The 22016-nt window shown below is 40.3% G+C and overlaps 1 protein-coding gene across 17 annotated transcripts; it reads left to right on the top strand.

The window, feature by feature from the left end:
* The first annotated feature begins 14230 nt into the window (after positions 1-14230).
* On the top strand, positions 14231-21999 carry LOC112180333. Of its 17 annotated transcripts, none has more exons than XR_005803330.1 (11): positions 14231-14675; positions 16040-16202; positions 16484-16617; positions 17727-17786; positions 18681-18720; positions 18894-18971; positions 19958-20027; positions 20240-20536; positions 20601-20713; positions 21412-21513; positions 21693-21999. XR_005803330.1 is itself a non-coding variant. In XM_040510953.1 (8 exons), the coding sequence occupies exons 2-7, from the start codon at positions 15839-15841 to the stop codon at positions 18950-18952; spliced, it is 459 nt and encodes a 152-aa protein (XP_040366887.1). In that variant the 5' UTR covers positions 14231-14675; positions 15669-15838; the 3' UTR covers positions 18953-18971; positions 19064-19099. The 17 variants fall into 17 exon arrangements, 1 of the variants encoding a protein (XP_040366887.1); XR_005803332.1 differs by having other exon boundaries at positions 21618-21999; XR_005803328.1 differs by lacking the exon at positions 20601-20713.
* Positions 22000-22016: the final 17 nt, after the last annotated feature.

Here is a 22016-nt window from a genome sequence, read left to right as displayed (position 1 = left end):
ACAATAATATGAACACCATCATGCATATTATTATTCATCATAATCATTCACAAGGATATATATATATTTCATCTAAACATATATATGTAGTCATTCACTCAGGAATGCCTACTAATACCAACTATAGTTTGCAGTTAAATAATTAACGCCAAAACAATAATGGTATTTCTGTTCATAAAGGTCCTTGTGAGATTTACTCACCTTGAACTCCTGCTGCGTCTTCAATACAGAACCGAACCAAAACTATCACTAACCACTCGTCCAAATACTTCGTCAAGTACCTAATCACATATGGTTCCAACTTAGTAATGATTCACATTTGATTTAGTTCGAAACCCCTGTTTTTGAACTAAAATCCCCAAAGTGGCGCCAATCGAGGCAAAACCACATCCGAGACCTCCCAAAGTCTTCGGAATGCGTCCACGATCGATGTGACCAAACCACAAATCGATCGGACGCTCGAATCCTCACGGATCAAATAAATTGATCGGTATGAAACTGCAAAAATCCTAACAAATCCAATCGAACTCCAAAATTTGCATATTATATATCGAAACGCTCGTATCGACGAGTAGAAGACATATAATAGCAGAAACAGTTCCATACATGGCCAGAACACCGCCGGAACGCCGCCACAGACGGTGGCGCACCGCCGCCGGCCAACACTCAATATTTCACAAAACTCCCAACATCAAAAAGCTTCATCTAAGCATGCTTGTGAACTTTCATAACTGGATCGAAGTCAGAAAACAAGCTTAAGGGATCGAAAACTACCTCACAAGCCGTGAATAGTAATCCAATCCGAGTTGATCGAATTTTCACGTGAATCGATCCAAACAACCACCAAGGATCGATCGGCGAGGCAGCTCTGAGCTCAACCAAGAAAACTCGAAGCCGTGCCGACGTCGGAGCTGTGTTTTCCGGCCGGGTCCGAAAACACAAGGCTGCACCGCCTTGCAGCGCCGCCGTGGAGAAGAATCGGCGATAGAGACCACCAGAGGGACGACCAGACGGAAGAGGCGACCCTGCTGGCCAAGTTTCAAGGCCGGAGACCGCCGCAGTTGGCCGGAAAAGTCGGGTCGGATCGGCCGGGTTCGGGTCGGGTCAGTCGAAAATCTTCGATACTGAGGGAGCGGACGAGAGAGAAGAGAGAGAGAGGGTATGGTTTCCGGAAATGGAAAGGGAAATAATGAAATAAAATTCTAATTTTCCCTTTATATACTAAAATGGAAACTTCTTTCCATAGCCATAACTTCCTCATACGAACTCCGATTTACGCGTTCCACATGTCCACGAACTCGTATCGACGCGCTCTACAACTTTCGTGAAGGAAATTTTCCGAGAATCCCAACATATAAAAAGTCAAACTTCACACGACCCCCTAAACTGTGAAATTCAAATATTTATACGTACGAAAATCATTCTACTCCATATAAAATCTACGAATAAAGCATTATAACAATTATTCGTACAACTGGTCCATTATTAAATACCAAATTTAAATAACAGAAAACCAGGTCATCACAGTCTACCCTCCTTAAAGGAATTTCGTCCCGAAATTCACGCTTGCTCATCAACAAACAACTGTGGGTACTTCGCTCTCATATCTGACTCCAACTCCCAAGAAGCATCACCCTCGTCATGGTGACTCCACAATACCTTGACCAAGTCAACTTCTTTCCTTCGAAGTTGCTTTGTTGACCTATCCAAAATTCGAACAGGCTCAACAACAAAGGTCGTATCCGCATGCACCTCAATCGTACCATAATCAATCACATGTGACACATCCTGAACATACTTCCTCAACATAGACACATGGAAAACATTATGCACGCCAGACATAATAGGAGGCAAGGCAAGCCTATAAGCCAAATCTCCTACCCTTTCCAGAATTTCAAAAGGTCCGACAAACCTTGGCGATAACTTCCCTTTCTTGCCAAATCTCACCACACCCTTCATGGGTGAGACCTTCAAGAACACATGATCACCCTCTTTAAACTCAACCTGTCTCCTTTTCAAATCTGCATAACTCTTCTGTCTACTCTGTGCTGTTCGAATCCTGTCCCTGATAACCGAAATCTTATCAGAGGTCTCCTGGACAATCTCAGGACCCAATAACACCTTATCTCCTGCCTCTGCCCAGCAGATCGGAGATCTACATGGCCTACCATACAGGGCCTCATATGGTGCCATGCCAATACTGGAGTGATAACTGTTGTTGTAGGAGAATTCAATCAATGGCAGATGATCCTCCCAGCTTCCCTTGAAGTCCAACACACAGGCTCTCAACATATCCTCCAACACCTGATTCACTCGCTCAGTCTGCCCATCAGTCTGAGGGTGAAATGCCGTACTCATATCTAAATCAGTTCCCATGGCCTTTTGGAAACCGCTCCAAAATTTTGAAGTAAACCGAGTATCACGATCAGAAACAATTGACACAGGCACACCATGAAGTTTCACGATTACCTCGATGAAAAGCTCGCACAACATGTCAACCGAATACGTCATTGACACCGGAAGAAAGTGCGCTGATTTCGTCAAACGATCCACGATCACCCACACTGCATCGTGACTTCGTTTGGACGTAGGCAGTCCAGTGACAAAATCCATCGAGATCTGCTCCCACTTCCATACGGGAATAGGTAATGGCTTCAACATACCTGCAGGTCTCTGATGCTCAGCCTTCACACGTTGGCAAGTAAGACACTTGGAAACATACTCTGCCACGTCCTTTTTCATTCCATTCCACCAGAATTGCCTTCGCAAATCCCGATACATCTTAGTGCTTCCAGGGTGCACAGTATACCGCGATCGATGCCCCTGACGAAGAATCTCTCCCCTGAGGTCAACACGATCCGGAACATACAACCTATGATTCAATCTCAAACCACCATCTACTCCCACCGTCCACTCACCTGGAACATCAATGGGTACGTCTGCAGTTAACTCTGCCAACTTCGCGCGTGAGAACTCATCCTCTTTCTGACCTTGAATGATCCTGGAAATCAGGGCAGGCTGTACCGTGATACTTCCAAGGAAACTTCCATTCTCAACTCTTGCTTGCACAAGGTCAAACTCAGATGCAGTCTCCAACATAAGCCATTCCTGAACCATAATAGAAGCAGCAATACCTCTGGGCTTTCTACTCAAAGCATCCGCCACCACATTGGCCTTTCCTGGATGATACTCCAAGGTGAAATCATAGTCCTTTATGAGTTCCATCCACCTTCTCTGTCTCATGTTCAACTCCTTCTGAGAGAACAGATACTTCAAACTCTTATGATCCGAAAAGAGTTCGAACTTCTCCCCATACAAGTAATGCCTCCAAATCTTCAAGGCAAACACAACAGCAGCCAACTCCAAATCATGAGTGGGGTAATTACGCTCATGCACCTTCAACTGTCTAGAACCATAAGCGACAACACCTCCATGCTGCATCAATACACATCCCAAACCTTGATGAGACGCATCACTATAGATGACTAAACCGCCACCGCTTGTGGGAATAGTCAACACTGGGGCTGTGGTCAATCTAGCCTTCAACTCGTTGAATGCTCGTTCACATTCCTCCGTCCACACAAACTGGACATTCTTCCTTGTCAACTTGGTCAAAGCCGAAGCAATGCTAGAAAACCCCTCAATGAATCTCCGATAATAACCTGCCAAACCCAGGAAACTACGTACCTCAGTAACTGTAGTGGGTTGGCCCCAGTTCATCACTGCTTCCACCTTAGAAGGATCCACGGAGATTCCATCCTTCGAAATCACATGACCAAGGAACTTGATCTCCCTTTGCCAAAATTCGCACTTCTCGAATTTCGCAAACAACTTCTCTTCTCTCAAAAGTTGTAGCACAATCCGCAGATGCTGATCATGGTCCTCCAACGTCTTGGAATAAACCAAAATATCATCCACGAACACTACCACAAACTTATCCAAGTATGGACTGAACATACGGTTCATCAAGTCCATAAAGGCTGCAGGTGCATTGGTTAAACCAAAAGGCATGACAACAAACTCAAAGTGTCCATACCTAGTCCTAAAAGCAGTCTTAGGAACATCATCATCTTTCACCCTCAACTGGTGATATCCGGATCTCAAATCGATCTTCGAGAATACAGCAGCTTCCTTAAGCTGGTCGAACAAGTCATCAATCCTAGGTAAAGGGTACCTATTCTTAATCGTCACCTTGTTCAACTGCCGATAATCCACACACAACCTTAGTGAACCATCCTTCTTCTTCGCAAACACCACAGGTGCACCCCAAGGAGAAGTACTAGGTCTAATGAACCCTTGCTCAAGTAAACCATCAATTTGCTCCTTCAACTCCTTAAGTTCAGTTGGTGCCATCCGAAATGGTGCCATAGATACAGGTGCAGTACCTGGTATCACATCGATAGCAAAATCCACTTCCCTCCTCGGAGGTAATCCTGGTATCTCCCGAAATACATCACTGTACTCGGAAACCACAGAAATCTCTGCCATAACTGCCGTACAACTCACTGACTCCACATGAGCTAAGAATCCTGCCCTTAAAGCAGTATCTGACCTAAGACACCGATAACGAAACACCGGCTGCCCAGGTATATGAAATGACACTACCATTTCAAAGCAATCAATCATAGCATGATTTGGCCTCAGCCAATCAATACCCAAAATGACATCATACTTATGATTTGCTAACACAATCAAGGCCGCGGTAAACTCCTTACCACCAATCACAATTGGACAAGCATCACGAAACTTATCAAGCTCAAGGGAAATACCAAGTGGGGAAATAACACACAAGGGTCTAGCAAGAGGCCTAGGAGTTAAACCTAACATATCAACCACAGAACTAGATATGAAAGAGTGGGACGCTCCCGTATCAAATAACACCCTAGCAAAGAAATCAAATAAGGATAAGGTACCTTCCACTCCGACATTCTGCTGACCAATAGCAAACACCCTTGCATTTCCCGGAGGTAGATGCCTCTGCTGATTTCCTTGTCCCCTACCCTGCTGGGTACAATCCCTTGAGAAGTGCCCCGTCTGGCCACATGTGAAGCATGCCAAGTTCTTAGGTTTCGTGCAATCTCGAGCGACATGGCCCATCTCATTGCAATTGAAACACTTCGGGTTCGCCACTGGCCTATTAGGTGCAACCCTAGCAGGTGCAGCTGCAGCCCTAGCTGGTGCCTGCTGATTAGTCCTCTGTCTCTTCCAGAATCCACCTCGATCCCCAGATGCCTTACTGCTCCCCGCAGTTGCCTTTCCCTTTCTTTGGAAATTCCTTTCAGCCGATTCGTGTTCTTGGAGAGTCAAATTCTCTTGCTCAATGGCCATAGCCTTGACGAAAATGAGCTCCACTGTCTTCAGTCCCAGAACAGCGACATCGCGCCGGATTGAAGCATTCAGTCCCCACTGAAACTTCATAGCTAAGCTCTCAGCATCCATCTGCCTCACAAAGCGATACAACCTTGAGAACTCAGCTTCATACTCCCTCACACTCTTAGTCCCTTGGACTAACGAGATGAATTCCCTTTCCATCTGCTCCCTCACTGAAGGCGGAAAGTACTTTTTCCTGAACAGTTCCACAAACTCATTCCAGGTCATGGTGGACACGTCCATCACCCTCTGTGTGCCATTCCACCAAACCCGTGCATCGCCTTGGAGCATAAATGTGGAAATCTTCCTCTTCTCAATGTCGTCACAGACGACCATCTCGAAGTAGGTCTTCATATTCTCAATCCATTGGTCTGCCAACATGTGATCCGTACCTCCCTGAAATGGAACTCCTCCCAATCTCGAAATCTCCTTTGCCACTTCGACAAACGAGTAGGATCTACAACATTAGCAACCTCCACCACAGGTGGAACAGGCAACTCAACATTTGATGCCTCCACATCATTCTCAAACATCTCCTCAACAGGAGGAGGAATCCCGCCTCTACCTCGGGCTCTACCTCTGCCTCTGGGTCTACCTCGACCCCTAGCTCTGCCTCCTCGAGGGTCCATCACCCAAGGAGTATAACAACATGTGGTTAATACATGTATAACTCTCAAACACAAGTATAAGTCAACGCTATGACTCAATCAACCACAATGCTACGTCAAGGATACAATTCCATCCCCTACGTAAATCTTGAGTTAGACTAAAGGTCATCATTCCTTAAAAGTCTTTAACTCATAGAAGCTACATCTAGCTCCTACACTTCCTTCCCTAAGTCGACACTACCCTGACGACTCACATCCTACCGTTCACTACATACCCAATGACTATATCAATACCGAAGAGCATATGATGGGGATCCGCTGCAGACGGGCCATCACTCGAGGAGTATTGATTGTGTCACCAAATATGTACCTTACGCTCTGATACCAATCTGTCACGCCCCTGATTTTTACAACAATAAAAATCGATATATATAATCCCATAATTATACATGCGTGAATATTCAGTCATCAATACAAATACCTGGAACATCTTTCCCATAAAACAAGTACTTACTGATACACTGAATCATCCAAGATAACATACACTCGCTCCACAGAGTTATATATTACACAAATTTACGAATTTAATTGTCATCACAAATAAAACGTAATTGCTCCTCAGAGCTTACTGCATAGCGGAAGTCATATACTGGCAAAGCCAACAAAATTTGCTTCCTATCCGTCCTGCTGCCAACAAGCTACTTCAGCTTCAGCCACGATTTTCCTGACCTGCAGGATTAGCCCCTACACCATATACAATGGTGCACCGGGGTTGCCAAACAACAAACCCGGTAAGCTTCTTCAAGCTCGTATGAGTAACTCATGAACATCAATCAACAACTCACATCAATCTACCTAAGGAAACATGCAGCCATGATTCCTTCTAACATTCCATATCCTTTCCAAAGAAAGGACAACATGAGTCACCGCTATGACCATGCTCTATTTGCTAACTTAACCATCAAGTAGCAATTCAAGTCTCATCTAGACAATTAAAGGAGAATGCCGTCGAAACTCTCCTTTAAGCTGCATACCTATGAGTCTCAAGCAACCTCGACCGTTACTCCCATAAGCTATCATGGCAGATAAACTAGAATTCTATTGAAATTGTAACCACTCGTCCTAACCAGAACGTGATTACCTATTTCCTGCCTTGATCACCATCTGTGATCTATCACCATCTGTGATCTGTCACCATCTGAGACATATGATTTCAGACTCCGTCTAGTCAAGGAATCAACATCAAGGTCGCCATCTGCAACCTGTCACCATCTGTGACCTATAATCTTTAGACCCCATCTGGTCTCAGCTCAACCATTTATCACCATCTGTGACTCATGATCTTCAGACCCCATCTGGTCATGAAGTCAAACATCAAGGTTACCGTCTGCAACCTGTTGCTATCTATGATCTATCACCATCTGTGACGTAAGATCTTCCTAGACCCTATCTGGTCTTGAGATCAAACATCAAGGTTACCGTCTGCAACCTGTTACTATCTATGATCTATCACCATCTGTGACATAAGATCATTAGACCCATCTGGTCTCAAGGTCAGCCATTGATCACCAATTGTCACCATCTGTGACTAATGATCTTCAGACCCCATCTGGTCATGAAATCAACATCAAGGTTACCGTCTGCAACCTGTCACTATCTATGATCTATCACCATCTGTGACATAAGATCTTCTTAGACCCTATCTGGTCTTAAGGTCAACGTTAAGTAAGTCGCCTCCGACTTAAAAACGTTACAACATCTAGTTTCGGTTTTCCTAATCCCTGCTCACCATCTGTGACCCTTGATTCTAAAACCAATACATCTAAAATGAGTCACGCTTGACTCAAAATGTAACATCAAGCTCAATACTTTCCAAACAATAGAAAACATCTTTTTCTATAATATCGTTTCTTGAAAAGTCGCATTTAACAATAATATGAACACCATCATGCATATTATTATTCATCATAATCATTCACAAGGATATATATATATTTCATCTAAACATATATATGTAGTCATTCACTCAGGAATGCCTACTAATACCAACTATAGTTTGCAGTTAAATAATTAACGCCAAAACAATAATGGTATTTCTGTTCATAAAGGTCCTTGTGAGATTTACTCACCTTGAACTCCTGCTGCGTCTTCAATACAGAACCGAACCAAAACTATCACTAACCACTCGTCCAAATACTTCGTCAAGTACCTAATCACATATGGTTCCAACTTAGTAATGATTCACATTTGATTTAGTTCGAAACCCCTGTTTTTGAACTAAAATCCCCAAAGTGGCGCCAATCGAGGCAAAACCACATCCGAGACCTCCCAAAGTCTTCGGAATGCGTCCACGATCGATGTGACCAAACCACAAATCGATCGGACGCTCGAATCCTCACGGATCAAATAAATTGATCGGTATGAAACTGCAAAAATCCTAACAAATCCAATCGAACTCCAAAATTTGCATATTATATATCGAAACGCTCGTATCGACGAGTAGAAGACATATAATAGCAGAAACAGTTCCATACATGGCCAGAACACCGCCGGAACGCCGCCACAGACGGTGGCGCACCGCCGCCGGCCAACACTCAATATTTCACAAAACTCCCAACATCAAAAAGCTTCATCTAAGCATGCTTGTGAACTTTCATAACTGGATCGAAGTCAGAAAACAAGCTTAAGGGATCGAAAACTACCTCACAAGCCGTGAATAGTAATCCAATCCGAGTTGATCGAATTTTCACGTGAATCGATCCAAACAACCACCAAGGATCGATCGGCGAGGCAGCTCTGAGCTCAACCAAGAAAACTCGAAGCCGTGCCGACGTCGGAGCTGTGTTTTCCGGCCGGGTCCGAAAACACAAGGCTGCACCGCCTTGCAGCGCCGCCGTGGAGAAGAATCGGCGATAGAGACCACCAGAGGGACGACCAGACGGAAGAGGCGACCCTGCTGGCCAAGTTTCAAGGCCGGAGACCGCCGCAGTTGGCCGGAAAAGTCGGGTCGGATCGGCCGGGTTCGGGTCGGGTCAGTCGAAAATCTTCGATACTGAGGGAGCGGACGAGAGAGAAGAGAGAGAGAGGGTATGGTTTCCGGAAATGGAAAGGGAAATAATGAAATAAAATTCTAATTTTCCCTTTATATACTAAAATGGAAACTTCTTTCCATAGCCATAACTTCCTCATACGAACTCCGATTTACGCGTTCCACATGTCCACGAACTCGTATCGACGCGCTCTACAACTTTCGTGAAGGAAATTTTCCGAGAATCCCAACATATAAAAAGTCAAACTTCACACGACCCCCTAAACTGTGAAATTCAAATATTTATACGTACGAAAATCATTCTACTCCATATAAAATCTACGAATAAAGCATTATAACAATTATTCGTACAACTGGTCCATTATTAAATACCAAATTTAAATAACAGAAAACCAGGTCATCACACAATTACTTTCCCCTGGGCCCTTCGGTTTCAAATTCCCAGTTTGCAGGCGAAATTAGTTGAGGTCGGGCGTACATTGGAGTTGAGGCATAGACAACAGCGTGGCTTCCACGTTTTTATTTGATTTAGGTTTTCCTTGATCACCCTTGCTATTAGATTTGCTCTGATTACCTGAGGAAATTAATGTTATTTAAGTTGTGTTTTGTGTCATATGATTTTGGTTGATGTTGTTTAGGGGAGCAGGGTGGCTCTAGGAGAATAAGGATGGGTGATTTAGAAGTGTAAATTTTCTTTCTACAGGTTTTGGGTTGTCCACTTTAGGGGAAGTTCTGCCAAATTTTTGGCAAAATTTCTTCTAAGGTGGGCCCCACAGGTCCACTTCGGATTTCAGGGGGAAATCCGGGGCGGGTCTTGTCAGTTGGTATCAGAGCATTAGGTTGTCAGATTCTGTAGACTTGTTTCTATCTTGTTACCTTATACGCTTGATGTTACACAGTACCTCCCGAGTGATGGCCCGACTGCAGCGGTTCCCCATCGTTTACTCTTCGGTGCTGATGTACTCATTAAGTGTGTAAGGTACATGTCTAGATGGTGTTCCTTTAGGTGCTATGCCTCTTATACGCCGACCTCCTAGGGTTTTCATTGCGTAGCGGATTGTTCGCTTGTTTTGCACATTTCCCTGCTGATGGTAGAGTAAGACTACTCTACAATTTTGAGTTGTGCTACGAAGTATGATTCGAGGAAATGTCGTGGTTATTTCTTCCTCGGTGCCAGTAAGTTGTTGGGCAGGGTTTAAGATGCGAGAACGGAGTTCGATTCCGTGCTTGAGTGTTTGAGACGAATGACTGGATGTGATAATTGTTCTGGAATCAGGACTGTTTGGGAAAATGGAACTAGTGGTAATAGTGGTTTTCATTTTATATCGAGAGATGTGTTGCATGGCATGATTGGTCTTGTAGGTGATTTTTGGGGCGTTATTGGCAGTCCTTAGGGGTTGTCGGAAATTTTTGGACTGGTCATCTTGGATTGTTGACCTAGCCATGACATTTGGATTTAGTTTTGTTCGGACTGCAGGAATAATTTCAGGTATTTTGAGTTATGAATTGGCCATCTTAAGTTTTGGATCGTAGTGAGTTTTGAGATGTACAGAAGTGAGTTTTTGAAGTTGTTTTGTGTTTTAAGTTTTGTAGGCGGGACGCTTGAAGTTTTGAAATGGAGTTTGAAATAGTTTTGCATTTGAAACTTGAGTATTTAGTTGGATGCGTAGAGCTTTATATTAGAGTTACGATTTTTGGCAGTATTTTAATTGGGAGGAATAAAACCAACTTTTTGTAAATGGTATTGTACGAGAGTGTGTGTCTTGGTCATTTGATTTTAAGTGAAATGGTTCAACGCAATTTCGGGGATTGACGATAGTGACGCTGTTGGGGTATCCATAGTGGTTCAAACGAATTACTATGCGATACGGAGTTTGATTCGGTTTCTGAATCATGAAGTCATAGGAAGTGAAATGTAGTAAGTTCTTGAAGGAGCAATTGTCAGATGGAATGGTTGAGATGTTATAAGAGTAGTAAGTAGAGTAACTCTAAGGACATGGGTTTTCCCAGTTGACTCAAGAAGTATTCTAGGTCATAGTTTGACCGGAGTTCTAAGTTATATTTTGAGTAAAACTTCTTATGGGTTGAACTTGAGAATTTGATCGTAATGTGGTGGGACCACTGTCGGATCCTGGTATCGCTGGGTGTGATACATGATGTGGACGGGTATCCTTCATCCAAAAACTGGTGATGTGCTCAGGGGGAATGGCCCCGTGTAGCAATAATTTGGAATTTGAAACCAATTAAGAGCACAAAAGTGAGAATTGAGGTTTTGAAAGGTTTTGGAAATCAAGGACATTCAGATCGTCTTACAACGGTTGCGATCACTTTTATCGCGCATGAGGGTACTATTAAGTGTCATTGGATATCCATTTGGGTGAAATTGTTGAACTTGGAATATAGAATTGGTCGTAGTGACCCTACGGGGTGTCCATAGTAATTAAAGTGGAAGTGCTAGGTGATGTGGTTATGATCTTAATTTAAAATCTTTGAGTTATGGCGAAGGTTTGGAGGCAGTTTTCCTTGCAGGGCGACGATAGTCAACGAGTTTCGATTTGTCTTCTGGGGACTATTCTATGAGGGATTTCCCGATTAGTTTTTTGGGGACTATGAAAGAATTTATTTCCTGCTTATGGATTACGTTGTTACTTCAATACCTCTTTTCCTAAATTCGCGAGTCGATTTTCTTCTCTGTAGTATTTGAGGTGCTTTACTCTCACGTAACACGATGCGCTTTTGCTTACTTACCGAGCCGTTTACAGGTTGCTTTGAACATAGGGTTTTGCTGTCGCGAATGGAGGTAAACCTTTCTTTTGGGATGATTGAGTTCGACGGGGTTGCTATGGAATCGTTCAATTTTTATGACTGGCAAGGTTTCAGTTTGAGAATCGTTCATTTCAAGTATTGAGTTTTTAATCTAGTTGGTCAACTCTTGGATTAGATTTGGAGCATCTACCAGTGTTGTTGGAGATGTTTCTATTTAGGGCTAGTGGAGTAGTTAATTATAAGAGAGTTTTCCTAATTGAATAAGAAAGCTATTTTATTTTGGGATTGATCAAAATTCGAATCTAGCATCTAGTAATTCAGATTGTGGTGCTCTCAGTAGTGAGAATTACCTGGGTATACGAATTAATAATACCATTTGCGACAGTAGAGATCAATGAGAACGACATGAATTCAATTAGATATCAGTTCTATGGCTATTAGCGAAGTGTCGCCTCGGCTAAGAACAACTTGAGGGTGATGCTTTTTTTTTTCTTCTTCTGGATTTGAATCGTTGAGCTGGAGTAGAGCTAATAGTTATAATTTTTGCTTGCACCAGATTTCTGAAGACGTGGTACATGATTTGGCAGTTAAATGAGTACTGACTTGTGAGAAATAGTAGCAGTTCTGTGGGAGACATTAGTAATTAGTAAATTTCTTGTGACACATTTGATTTAGAAAAGTTTTCCACATTATCGTGCTTATAAAAGTTTTTGGAGGAAGCCGTTATATGTGTGGCCAGTAGGGCAGCTATTAAATGAGTTCTCCTAGTCAACTCAAAATGTCATCTCATGGGTGGACCAATGATTTTAGTCAGGTATCAGAGTGGCGCAGTGGAAGAGTAGTGGCCCCATAACCTACATGATTAAGAACTTATGGATTCGTTCGAGGCTGACCTTTGTATGTTTGATAACTATGGGACCTTTACGTGAACGACCTTCGATTAGGAATTTAAGCACAAACAAGGAAGGAAGTGACGTTTTATGGTAGCTAAGGCAGTGCTGTCTTTTGGAATTGTTGATTAGCAATGACCATCTTGTGGTTATCACAATATTGATGGTAAATGGGTTGGATTGTCACTAAGCAACTTTTGTGAGAAACTTATGAATGCTATAATTTTAACAGGTGGTTTGTGACATCATTACTAGGTATCATCTGAGCCAACCATTGAAATGAATTTTCTTTTACACCGGAATTCATGTACGTGTGAGTTTATGGTGCTATTGGGTTCAGCAAGACAAGGGATTTGACTTCGGTCGTGGATAATTTTGGATTATGAGCATGTTTCCATTGCCTTTGTAGTGGGGATCATTAGAGTTTTGTTAGTTGTTAGACTTGAGGTTGAAAGGAAAGTTTAATCTATGGAAGAATTGATAAGTTTTGAGATTGTTGTATTTTGAACCAATTGGTGTTGACGATTTTATTCCTCACTTGATGAAGACTTTCCGTGACGTTTGGAAATAAGTCTATCTCCTAAGACGGTGGAAATTAATCATATTACAAGACTGGCCATATTTCAGCTTGAGGAGTGTTCTTTTTAAGTGTTGATTCCTTTATCTTATTTAGCCAACTCTTGGACTAGATCTTATTTAGCCAACTCTTCTAAGGTGGGCCCCGCAGGTCCACTTCGGATTTCAGGGGAAAATCCGGGGCGGGTCTTGTCAATGGTCCTATCTTCATGGCTTCATTGTATTATTAATTTCCTTTTCTTGTTTCAAGTCTTTATCCAGCTAGTTGAGCTAGCATGTTAGAAGCACAGAAATGAGTACCCCTGCCATTTTTGGGGTTATAAATTGGTTCGAGTACGTTGAAGCATAAAAACGAGATATATTAGGAATAAAAATGCAGGGACAGACGGATAGTCATGCTATTACCTTTCTGCATTGGCCAGGCAAGCTTCTAGAATGATTGACAATTTTTAAATGACAATTATACTGAAATTTCAAGCCCACTTTGTTTACCAGTTAGAGTACTAGCTAGATGGTATATTGAACAATATATAATTAAGCAATGCTGACATTGCTTGACCAATAAGAAAAAATAATCAAGTAAAAAATGATGTGGTGGTGGACAATGACACCATACCAAGGACTAAATTACTAAAAGAACTACCTAGTTATACAATCTAATGTAGCCAATCATTAATATAACACAATCAGTATTGATTTAAAACTGAAAGTTCTTAGAACTCTGCTCTGTGTTTCTAGCACAATAATTGTATTCTCTTGTTTTTCTATCAACAGGACGGCCAACGCTATATTAAAATTTTGTTATTAGTTACTGTAGAGAGAATGCTAGAATGTCCAGCTGTTTTTCATCTGAATGTATGAGTTAAGGGAGCTAGCAATTTGATCCTGTCATGAGTTGATTGAAGTAGACTAGTAGATACATATATGACTGCTGTAATCAAGCATACTACCCTTCATGGAACAGTCAAAACTGTAGAGGAGACAGCGAAGAGACTTCTATGGACCAAGGTCCACCTGCACCAAGCCGTAATTCCGCGCTTGACAGACACGCGCGGTGAGTTGACCGCGGCTGGTTATGCAGAAATTTGGATGGGTACAGTACTACAGTTGAGATACACATGGGAGGCACGTGATAGCAATACAACCCTAGAGCCTATCTCAGATCATCGATCCCTCTCTCTCTCATCGTTCTCCTTGTCTCTCCACCCCCGAATCAGAGGAGGTGATTGAGGTTGCGAGTTCCGGCAGCGATCGGAGGCACCAGATCGATATCCTTCTCCTTCTCATGGTCATCTCGCTCATTGTTGTCCTTGTCCCCCCAATTTGATTCACCTCCCCGATTCAGAAATTAGAAGGTGTTGATACATTGGGGTTTCGAATAATCATCGATTGGCGGCGGCGTCGTATTGGGTTTGGGTAAGCTGCTTTACTTACTCTCTCAATTACTAGGTGTTCATATATTGGGGTTTCCATTAGTTCTGTGATTCATCAAGCAGGATAGGTTTTTGTAATTGCTGAATAGGTTTTGTGGTTCATCAATGATTTTTGATTCATCAACCAGAATAGATGAGCTTGAGCAGTGGTTTTGTAAATGCTGACTGGGTTTTGTGATTCTCTCTGAAACCCCCGACTTCTTCAGGATCGGATTTTGATCCTGAAGTTCTCGGGATTTGACTCTGGATTGCTTATTCAATTTGTTGCTCTATTTGTTTGTTTGGTGCGAAAATGTGAGATATTTACTGCTATCCACTGCCAAGGTTACTGGCTTTGTGGAAACAATTGTAGGTGTGAAATTTTCACTTGCCAAATTCCTCAGGAACTAAGTGGAATGTTGAATTCAGTTTACTATGATGGAATTTGTTCTACTGTGGCCGAGGGTCATGATGTGGTGCATGTTAGGTATTTGTGACATGTTTAGGGTTAGGAAAAATTGAGACTTTTGTGTTTTGGGGTTTTATTTTGGTCAGGGTCTGTAAAGTCAACCTTTTTTTACCGTACTCTTGCAAGCACTGAGATATAAAACACCAGTGGCGTTTCCCAGTCAAATTATGTGTGATATGTCAGAAAGGCGGCCTGGGTTTGTTTGGGACCTATCTATCTATCAAATTTTTAATTTCAGAGGAAGTAGGAAAAGAATGGGGCAAAGCAACCACTAAACCACTGCATTTTTTCTTATAAATTTGAGAATACTTTTTCTGAGGGGTTACATGGATGCATTGCGGTCCTGTTACCTCACAATGGAAACTGCTTTTGTCTTGCATGAAGGGTGAGAGTTAACCCCACTCTTTTCTTTTGCATTTAGTCATTTAGTGTCATACCTGCTACTGTGCAAAATGCCTTTATTCTAATGATTCATCCATAAAGAGATGATAATTCCTGAGGTTTTTCTATTTACTGCCTTTTGAACAGCTCTGAGCCTCTGATTTTTATGGAATGTACGATGTAATGGATTGCCGTATGATGGAACTGCAGAACTTTGTTCATCGAATTTGCCCATTTTCTCTTTCAAGATGTTGGTTGAGTTTGTTATTAAATGATAACAGTAATTGGGGTGACAAATATTGTGTTGACTGTTGAAGATGACTGGTAGGTAAAGCATTCATGAGATTGCTTGTTTTTATGCTGCCTCACAAGTATACATTCCTTTTTCTAGTTCTGCATTCCATGAGGGTTGTCTCCAATTTATACTATTTTGTTTACTCAGACACAAACAATCTTGAAGTTTCTCAATTTTTAAATGCAAAAGAGCCAGATGTTTTACCTTTGAAGTGGATTTGCAGGAGTTGTGAAAGCTTGTCTGTACCTGCGTATAGCTTCTGGTCTTCTAGTACCAGAAGCCAAGCTGTTTCTGCATTTGGAGGATTTGCTTTATGTGGATAAAGCCAAACCCCATGATCGCAGGACGATGCGTGACTCACCGATTGTGCAAACTAAGTTGAGCAAGTAAGGCTGCATTCTTGTTCTTTGTAGGTACTCTTTCTTGTTTTAGTTATATATGCAGGGGATCTCTGAGCTTTTCCTTTTTAATGATTTCTTCTTTGTTCTTTGGTTGCATTTTGCTGAAGTGATTCTCTCTGTAAATATTCTCATTCTAGCATCTCATATAATTTTATGGATACCTATTCTATATGTTCTAATCTTTTAAGTCTATTTTTCTTGAGACATTTTCATTGACATTTATACTTTAAAGACTACATTGTTAATGTTTTTTTTTTTTACTGTAGATAGTCATTTGCAGGTTAAAGATTTAACTGAGCAGTTTCCAGCCGCTACACCCCTTGCTTTGGCACTGAAACAGTTCTTGGCAGATTGTAGTCTGGATCAGTCTTATTCTGGTGGCTTGAGTTCCTACTGTTTGGTGAGTAATGCTGGAACACCTCTCGTCGGGCTTAATGTAATTAAATTATATGAATGCTTAGTTTTTAAATTTAACCATTTTTCAGTGGGGACAAAAATTGTGTCAAAGGTGATATAGATTTTTAAACATTGACTGAACATTATGCCTGATCAAAGTATACTTTTCTTCCTTCCAAAATATGTGTGTGTGTGTGTGTGTCCACATTATGCTTTAATACTTATTCTTTTGCTGGTCAGTAGTGGACTTGATATATCAACTCATACAATTAGATATGTAGTGTTGCCACAAAAAGGTACAAAGAATTGAGGGTTTATCTCAGATTTTAGATACCGTGATGCTTCATCAATCACCAATTTTTGACATTTGCAAGCTAGTCTATTAACAACTTTTGTAGTTGCAAAGAGGGAAATGATACTGCAGCTTGATTTCTATTTTAGTCTCTTGTATTGCTTTACAATTGTGACTGAGGATAGGTTCGCAAAGTTCTGTCCATCTTGAGTTGATTTCAAAGACCAGGAACAAAAGGAACTAAGATTGCTGAAATTCCATTCTTTATGGAACTGATACCCTGTTTGACTTGGCTGTAAATATTATATCACGAGTTTGGGCCACAACCTAAGCATTGTCTTTTGATACGTACTGATTCAGTTGGGGATAGGGCATATTCTAGTTGGAAAGGATGTTTAAGTTCACATATTCTAGTTGAAAAGCAAATGTAATTGGTAGTTGAAAAAATAAAAATGAAGTTGGGGAGCCAAGTGCTGTGTGTGAATTGGAGAGTTTTTCTTTGGTTTAGAAAGTTGAAGATAAATTAGAACCAGCCCTTGGCTATGCATGAAGTGTCACTTGATTCCCTACTCATTTTTAGGAAGCATGAACGTGTTATATTTTCTGGAGCAATTTAAGTGACTGGGAGCCTACAGTAATAATGGCTCTACTAACCTGTTGTTCTCTCTTAGTGGAGCATTGTATGATATAGTTTTGCATTTGAAAGTTGCTTTTTTGTCAAACTTTGATATTATATTCAGACATATTTTCTGGTAAGAAAAATGCAAAAATTGAACAGGTACTCTATGTTTCTTTAACTTGCTGTTTCACTCTTATTGTAGGTACCACTAATTGTGCGTTTTCCCCAGCATGAGTGTCTTCTTGACCGACCTATCAACCAAGTAATTTCATTTGCCACGTTATATATTTGTCTTGTTAGTATGCATGGTTTCTGTTGGATGACAATAATCATACTAGCATTTATTATCTTCTCTTTCGTAGACATAGTAGTATATTTTGTACATTTATAGTTTTCATGGATCATTTTTTATTTTTTTTTTTTGTAGTATTTTGTACATTTATAGTTTTTCCATGGATCATAATACGATTGACTGTGGTTTCTGACTCTGTTTTTGTTGTAAGGGTGTGAAGCTATGTGTTAAAACATGTATTTAACTAAAGAAACAAGAATATGTATTGCATATTTAAAACCTTAATTAAAAATTATAGAGAATGGAATTTATATCCGTGGTGTCAACCAATTTCTCTCTGCTGCATATTTTAACTTGTTTCCCGTCTTGCATTGGCCCATGGGCTTTGCTGCCATGGCATAACTGTAGTTGCCTAGGTGAATGCTTGTTTGATTCAATAGTGGGGATTTTTTTCACTAAACAAAAGGGATATTTCAGAACTTTACGCTGTTTTGAACCAGCTTTTGCCACACCAATGTAAGTAAATAGACCAAAATATAGAAATCCACAATTCTTGTAGTGATAGAGTTTTGATGGGCTGTAGACACCGGGACCAGACTGCTTTTATGGACCCTATCCACCCAAAAGAAATTTCCATGCTCTTGCGAAGCACTGAGTAAAGATTCCAGATATTTTGTGCAATGCTGGAAAGTTCCATGTCCTGATAATTTTTCTCCTGTCTTGTTCTGGTGAATTTCATGTGGCTGGGTTTAGTTTGAAGTTCCATTTCAACTTCAGTACTTTCTGTCCTTTTCTGTTCCACATTTGTGCCAATGATTATTACTAGATTTCTTTTGCTTAACCACTATACTAATGATCTTGCAGGACTTTGGAGACCTTCTGATGAATTTTCTTTATTTTTTTGGTAAGCCAATTGTTGATAACGATTTCTTCTGGTTTATTAATTTATTTATTTATTTTTCTATCATTCATAGTGCTTCTTCGATTTAGCTTTACACTGATGATGAGCCTACTTTGTTTTTTATAATACAGGCATTAAATGGCTATTGTTTAACATTTGATCTTTTTCTTCCCTAGGAATGTTTTTGATCCTCGGCAAATGCGTATTTCCGTACAGGGAAGTGGTGTTTATATAAAGAGGGAAAGAGGTTGCAGGTAATGATGGCTTCCTTTGCTTTCTTATCTGTGCATGACATATGGATTTCTTGACTTCCACTACTTATATCTTGTTCGTTTACTCCATGTAGCATCGACCCCACACATTGATGATCCCTTTTTTCACTAATAATGTGGGACGCAATTGCTTTTGGATACATCAATGTATAAGGTAAACTGTGTTATTTTTTTGGTTGGGTTATCATGATATTTGCTGATCAATTCCGGATTAGTTGTGCGAAAACATGATGTGTGTTTGAGGGAGAACTGCTTAAAAAACAATTGCAGTTGTCTGTAGTCATTACTGATGAATCAGTATATTTACGAGTCCACATGTTGAACTAGGTATATATATTGAATGTTATCAAATAATGTGAGGATTCTGGAGGATTTTGGCTACTGTTTGCACATGCAAGTGCTAAAAATTTTATTAGTAGGGCTGTAACTTAATATCATCTTTCTGGGTACCGTCCCTAATGGGCGATTTGTTCCCCGACTCTTTTGAAGATGGGTGCAGTGTGTGCAACAAGGAGGTATATTTTCCTTTGACTCGGTTTCAAGGATGGGGAGGAATACCCTGTCTGGAGACTGGCCCAATTCTTCACATATATGTACATGTATATTTTTATTTTATTTTTTATTATTATATAAAAATTACTAAATACTAATGAAACCCAAGTCTAACATTTAATTAGCTGCCTTTTCTTTCTCTGTGTCGTATTTTGATTATCAGATTTATAGAATGAGGGGCGTACACACACACACACGACTTCTCACTTAAAGACTATCATTGGCTGATGTAGGCTTTTCAGAAGCTTATCCTATTTTGGAGAATGAGCTTGCTTCTATTTGACTGATTTCTTAAGGAAATTTATTTGTGCTGTTAAGAGTTCATAGATGCATTAATTGCTGGTGCTTGAGTGTAGTTGCCCTCATTCTCCCTTATTTGTCGACTGACATTATAACTTCTCTTGTTGCAAATGTAGGTTTTTCACCACTGGGCTTCCTTGTGATGTTGTTGTTGAAGTTGGAGAAATGTCTTTCCATCTTCATAATGTAAGTTCTGTTCCTTTCATGTTTACATTTACATCATTTTGACAGGTATATTTTTGTCACTTGTAGTTACTGGTTATATAGATTGGAATAACTTTTCAACTTCAAACACAGTTAACTAAGAAAATGATCTCTAATTTTATATACACATGTTATAATGGTAGTTAAAATTTTATTTGGTTGCCAAGTTCACACATTAATTGTCTTCGATGCAGTTTCTTTTGCTCTCAAGAAGTCGAGTCATGGAAGTTGATTTCAGAAGCATCTGAAGATGGAGATGAAGCATGCAAAATAAACCTCCCTCATATTCCTGGTGAGCTAAAACTTTCGAACTGGTAGCCAAGTTCTGCTATGGGGTGAAACTTGAACTGACTGCTTCAAATGTTGTATGCCTGCGATGTGCTGCTGAGCACCTTGAAAGGACTGAAGAGTGTGGGAGGTAATTTGTCCTTGTCTTCAGAGGAGAGTTGTCTGCCCATCGCTAGCATCATTTTCGCATTAGTTATATCCAGGTACAATAGTCCTCTCTGTTGTTATCTTTTTAGCAGTTCATGTGTATTTGTGTGGGTCTTGCAGAAACTACCTACGAGTAAGCAGTGAAGTTGTACTTTAATGATGATGAATACTCATACATACAAGTGAATAAAGTTTGTTGCCTATCAGTTCTGTGTTATTGGAAAGAAATAGAGGTAACTATAGAGATTAGGCTCATTTCTGGCAATGATTCGATTAAGCTTCTGAACTTGTTCGAATATTATGATTCTTGAAGAGAAAAGAATAGGGTTGTTCCACATTCTAAAGATGGGAACTGAGCTTATTAATAATTTTAGAGAAACCATAAAAAATAAATAAATAAAATAAAATAAAATGAAAATTTCATTTAGAGTTTGCTATAGGATGCTTCAGATCTAGAGTGGGCATAACAGGTTTTCGGAAGTGATCTTATGGAAACTTGAAATTATATTTTCACATACAAGTTTTTCATTATTGCTGGGTAGAATATTCTCTGGTTTATGTCAATTGATAGGTGGACAGGGTATTAAAACCGTTCCTCGATTTAAAATGCAAGCTTAACCAATTAGTTCATTAACTCGAGAGGAAAAATTATGTAATTCCATGAAGTGAAGGAACTCAATTGTCTCGAGAGTGACAATTGGCTATAATGCATTAATTCAATGGTAATTTCTGAGAGACCATTTCTTATTCTAGGAATTAAAATCCCAAAATTGCAGCCTTTTGTCTTGACTGATAATGAATGCATTGAACCAAAAATGTGAATATTTGTATGTGTGATTTAGTAATATGCTAATACTCCTATCAATTCCTCAGGATCCTCTTCCTTCTTGTCATTTTATTATTTGATGTTAGTATCTGTATACATATGCAGGCTTGAAGAGGATTGAGCTCTGTGCAGTTGGAACCAAAATCGATGATACCAGCTCTGTTGGCATCAAATATGGTCTCGATTATTGTTATTTTCGAGTTCTAGGTATTTAGTATGCTACTAGCTTATGATGTTCGAGCACTAGCTTTTTGTTGATAGTTTGTTACTTTTCTTGCTGTTACTAATGTTCTTGTCTTTGACATGTCTAGCTGCCATATTTTTTTTTTTTTTTTTTTTTCGGAATCTTGCTGCCATGTTGAATGGAAATTTTTTGGAGATGTCAGAAATTCCGGAGTTTTAATTTTTGGTGGTTACTGACGATGGCTTGCTGGATACATCTTAGTAAGGGAGCCGAAGGGCAGGTGCATGGGACATGTTCCTGTTTAATTGTTGTTCAAGACCACCTTGATTACAAGCTAAATCCTAGTATGTCCATATATAGAATTTCTTAATCTTGTTGTCAATCTATTCCTTATATGGAAATAGAAATTGTCTGAGAGTTCCTTGGAGAAATCAAGTTTAAATTACTTTCATTGTATAGAACTAGTGTATAAATTACTTTCTGAATATAGATTATGCATAAATTCTACCAATAGTTTGACCATTGT

The sequence above is a fragment of the Rosa chinensis genome, chromosome 7, assembly GCF_002994745.2.
Source record: "Rosa chinensis cultivar Old Blush chromosome 7, RchiOBHm-V2, whole genome shotgun sequence".
NCBI classification, from domain to species: domain Eukaryota; kingdom Viridiplantae; phylum Streptophyta; class Magnoliopsida; order Rosales; family Rosaceae; genus Rosa; species Rosa chinensis.
The sequence above is the reverse complement of the archived record's forward strand: the minus strand, read 5'-3'. Positions and strand labels throughout refer to the sequence as shown.

What these genes read in the sequence shown, in the direction of transcription:
- LOC112180333 (XM_040510953.1), top strand. An exon ending in GTGCAAACTAAGTTGAGCAA is followed by an intron (nt 16,203 to 16,487) that starts GTAAGGCTGCAT and finishes TACTGTAGATAG; the next exon opens with TCATTTGCAGGTTAAAGATT. An exon ending in GAATTTTCTTTATTTTTTTG is followed by an intron (nt 18,721 to 18,893) that starts GTAAGCCAATTG and finishes TTTCTTCCCTAG; the next exon opens with GAATGTTTTTGATCCTCGGC.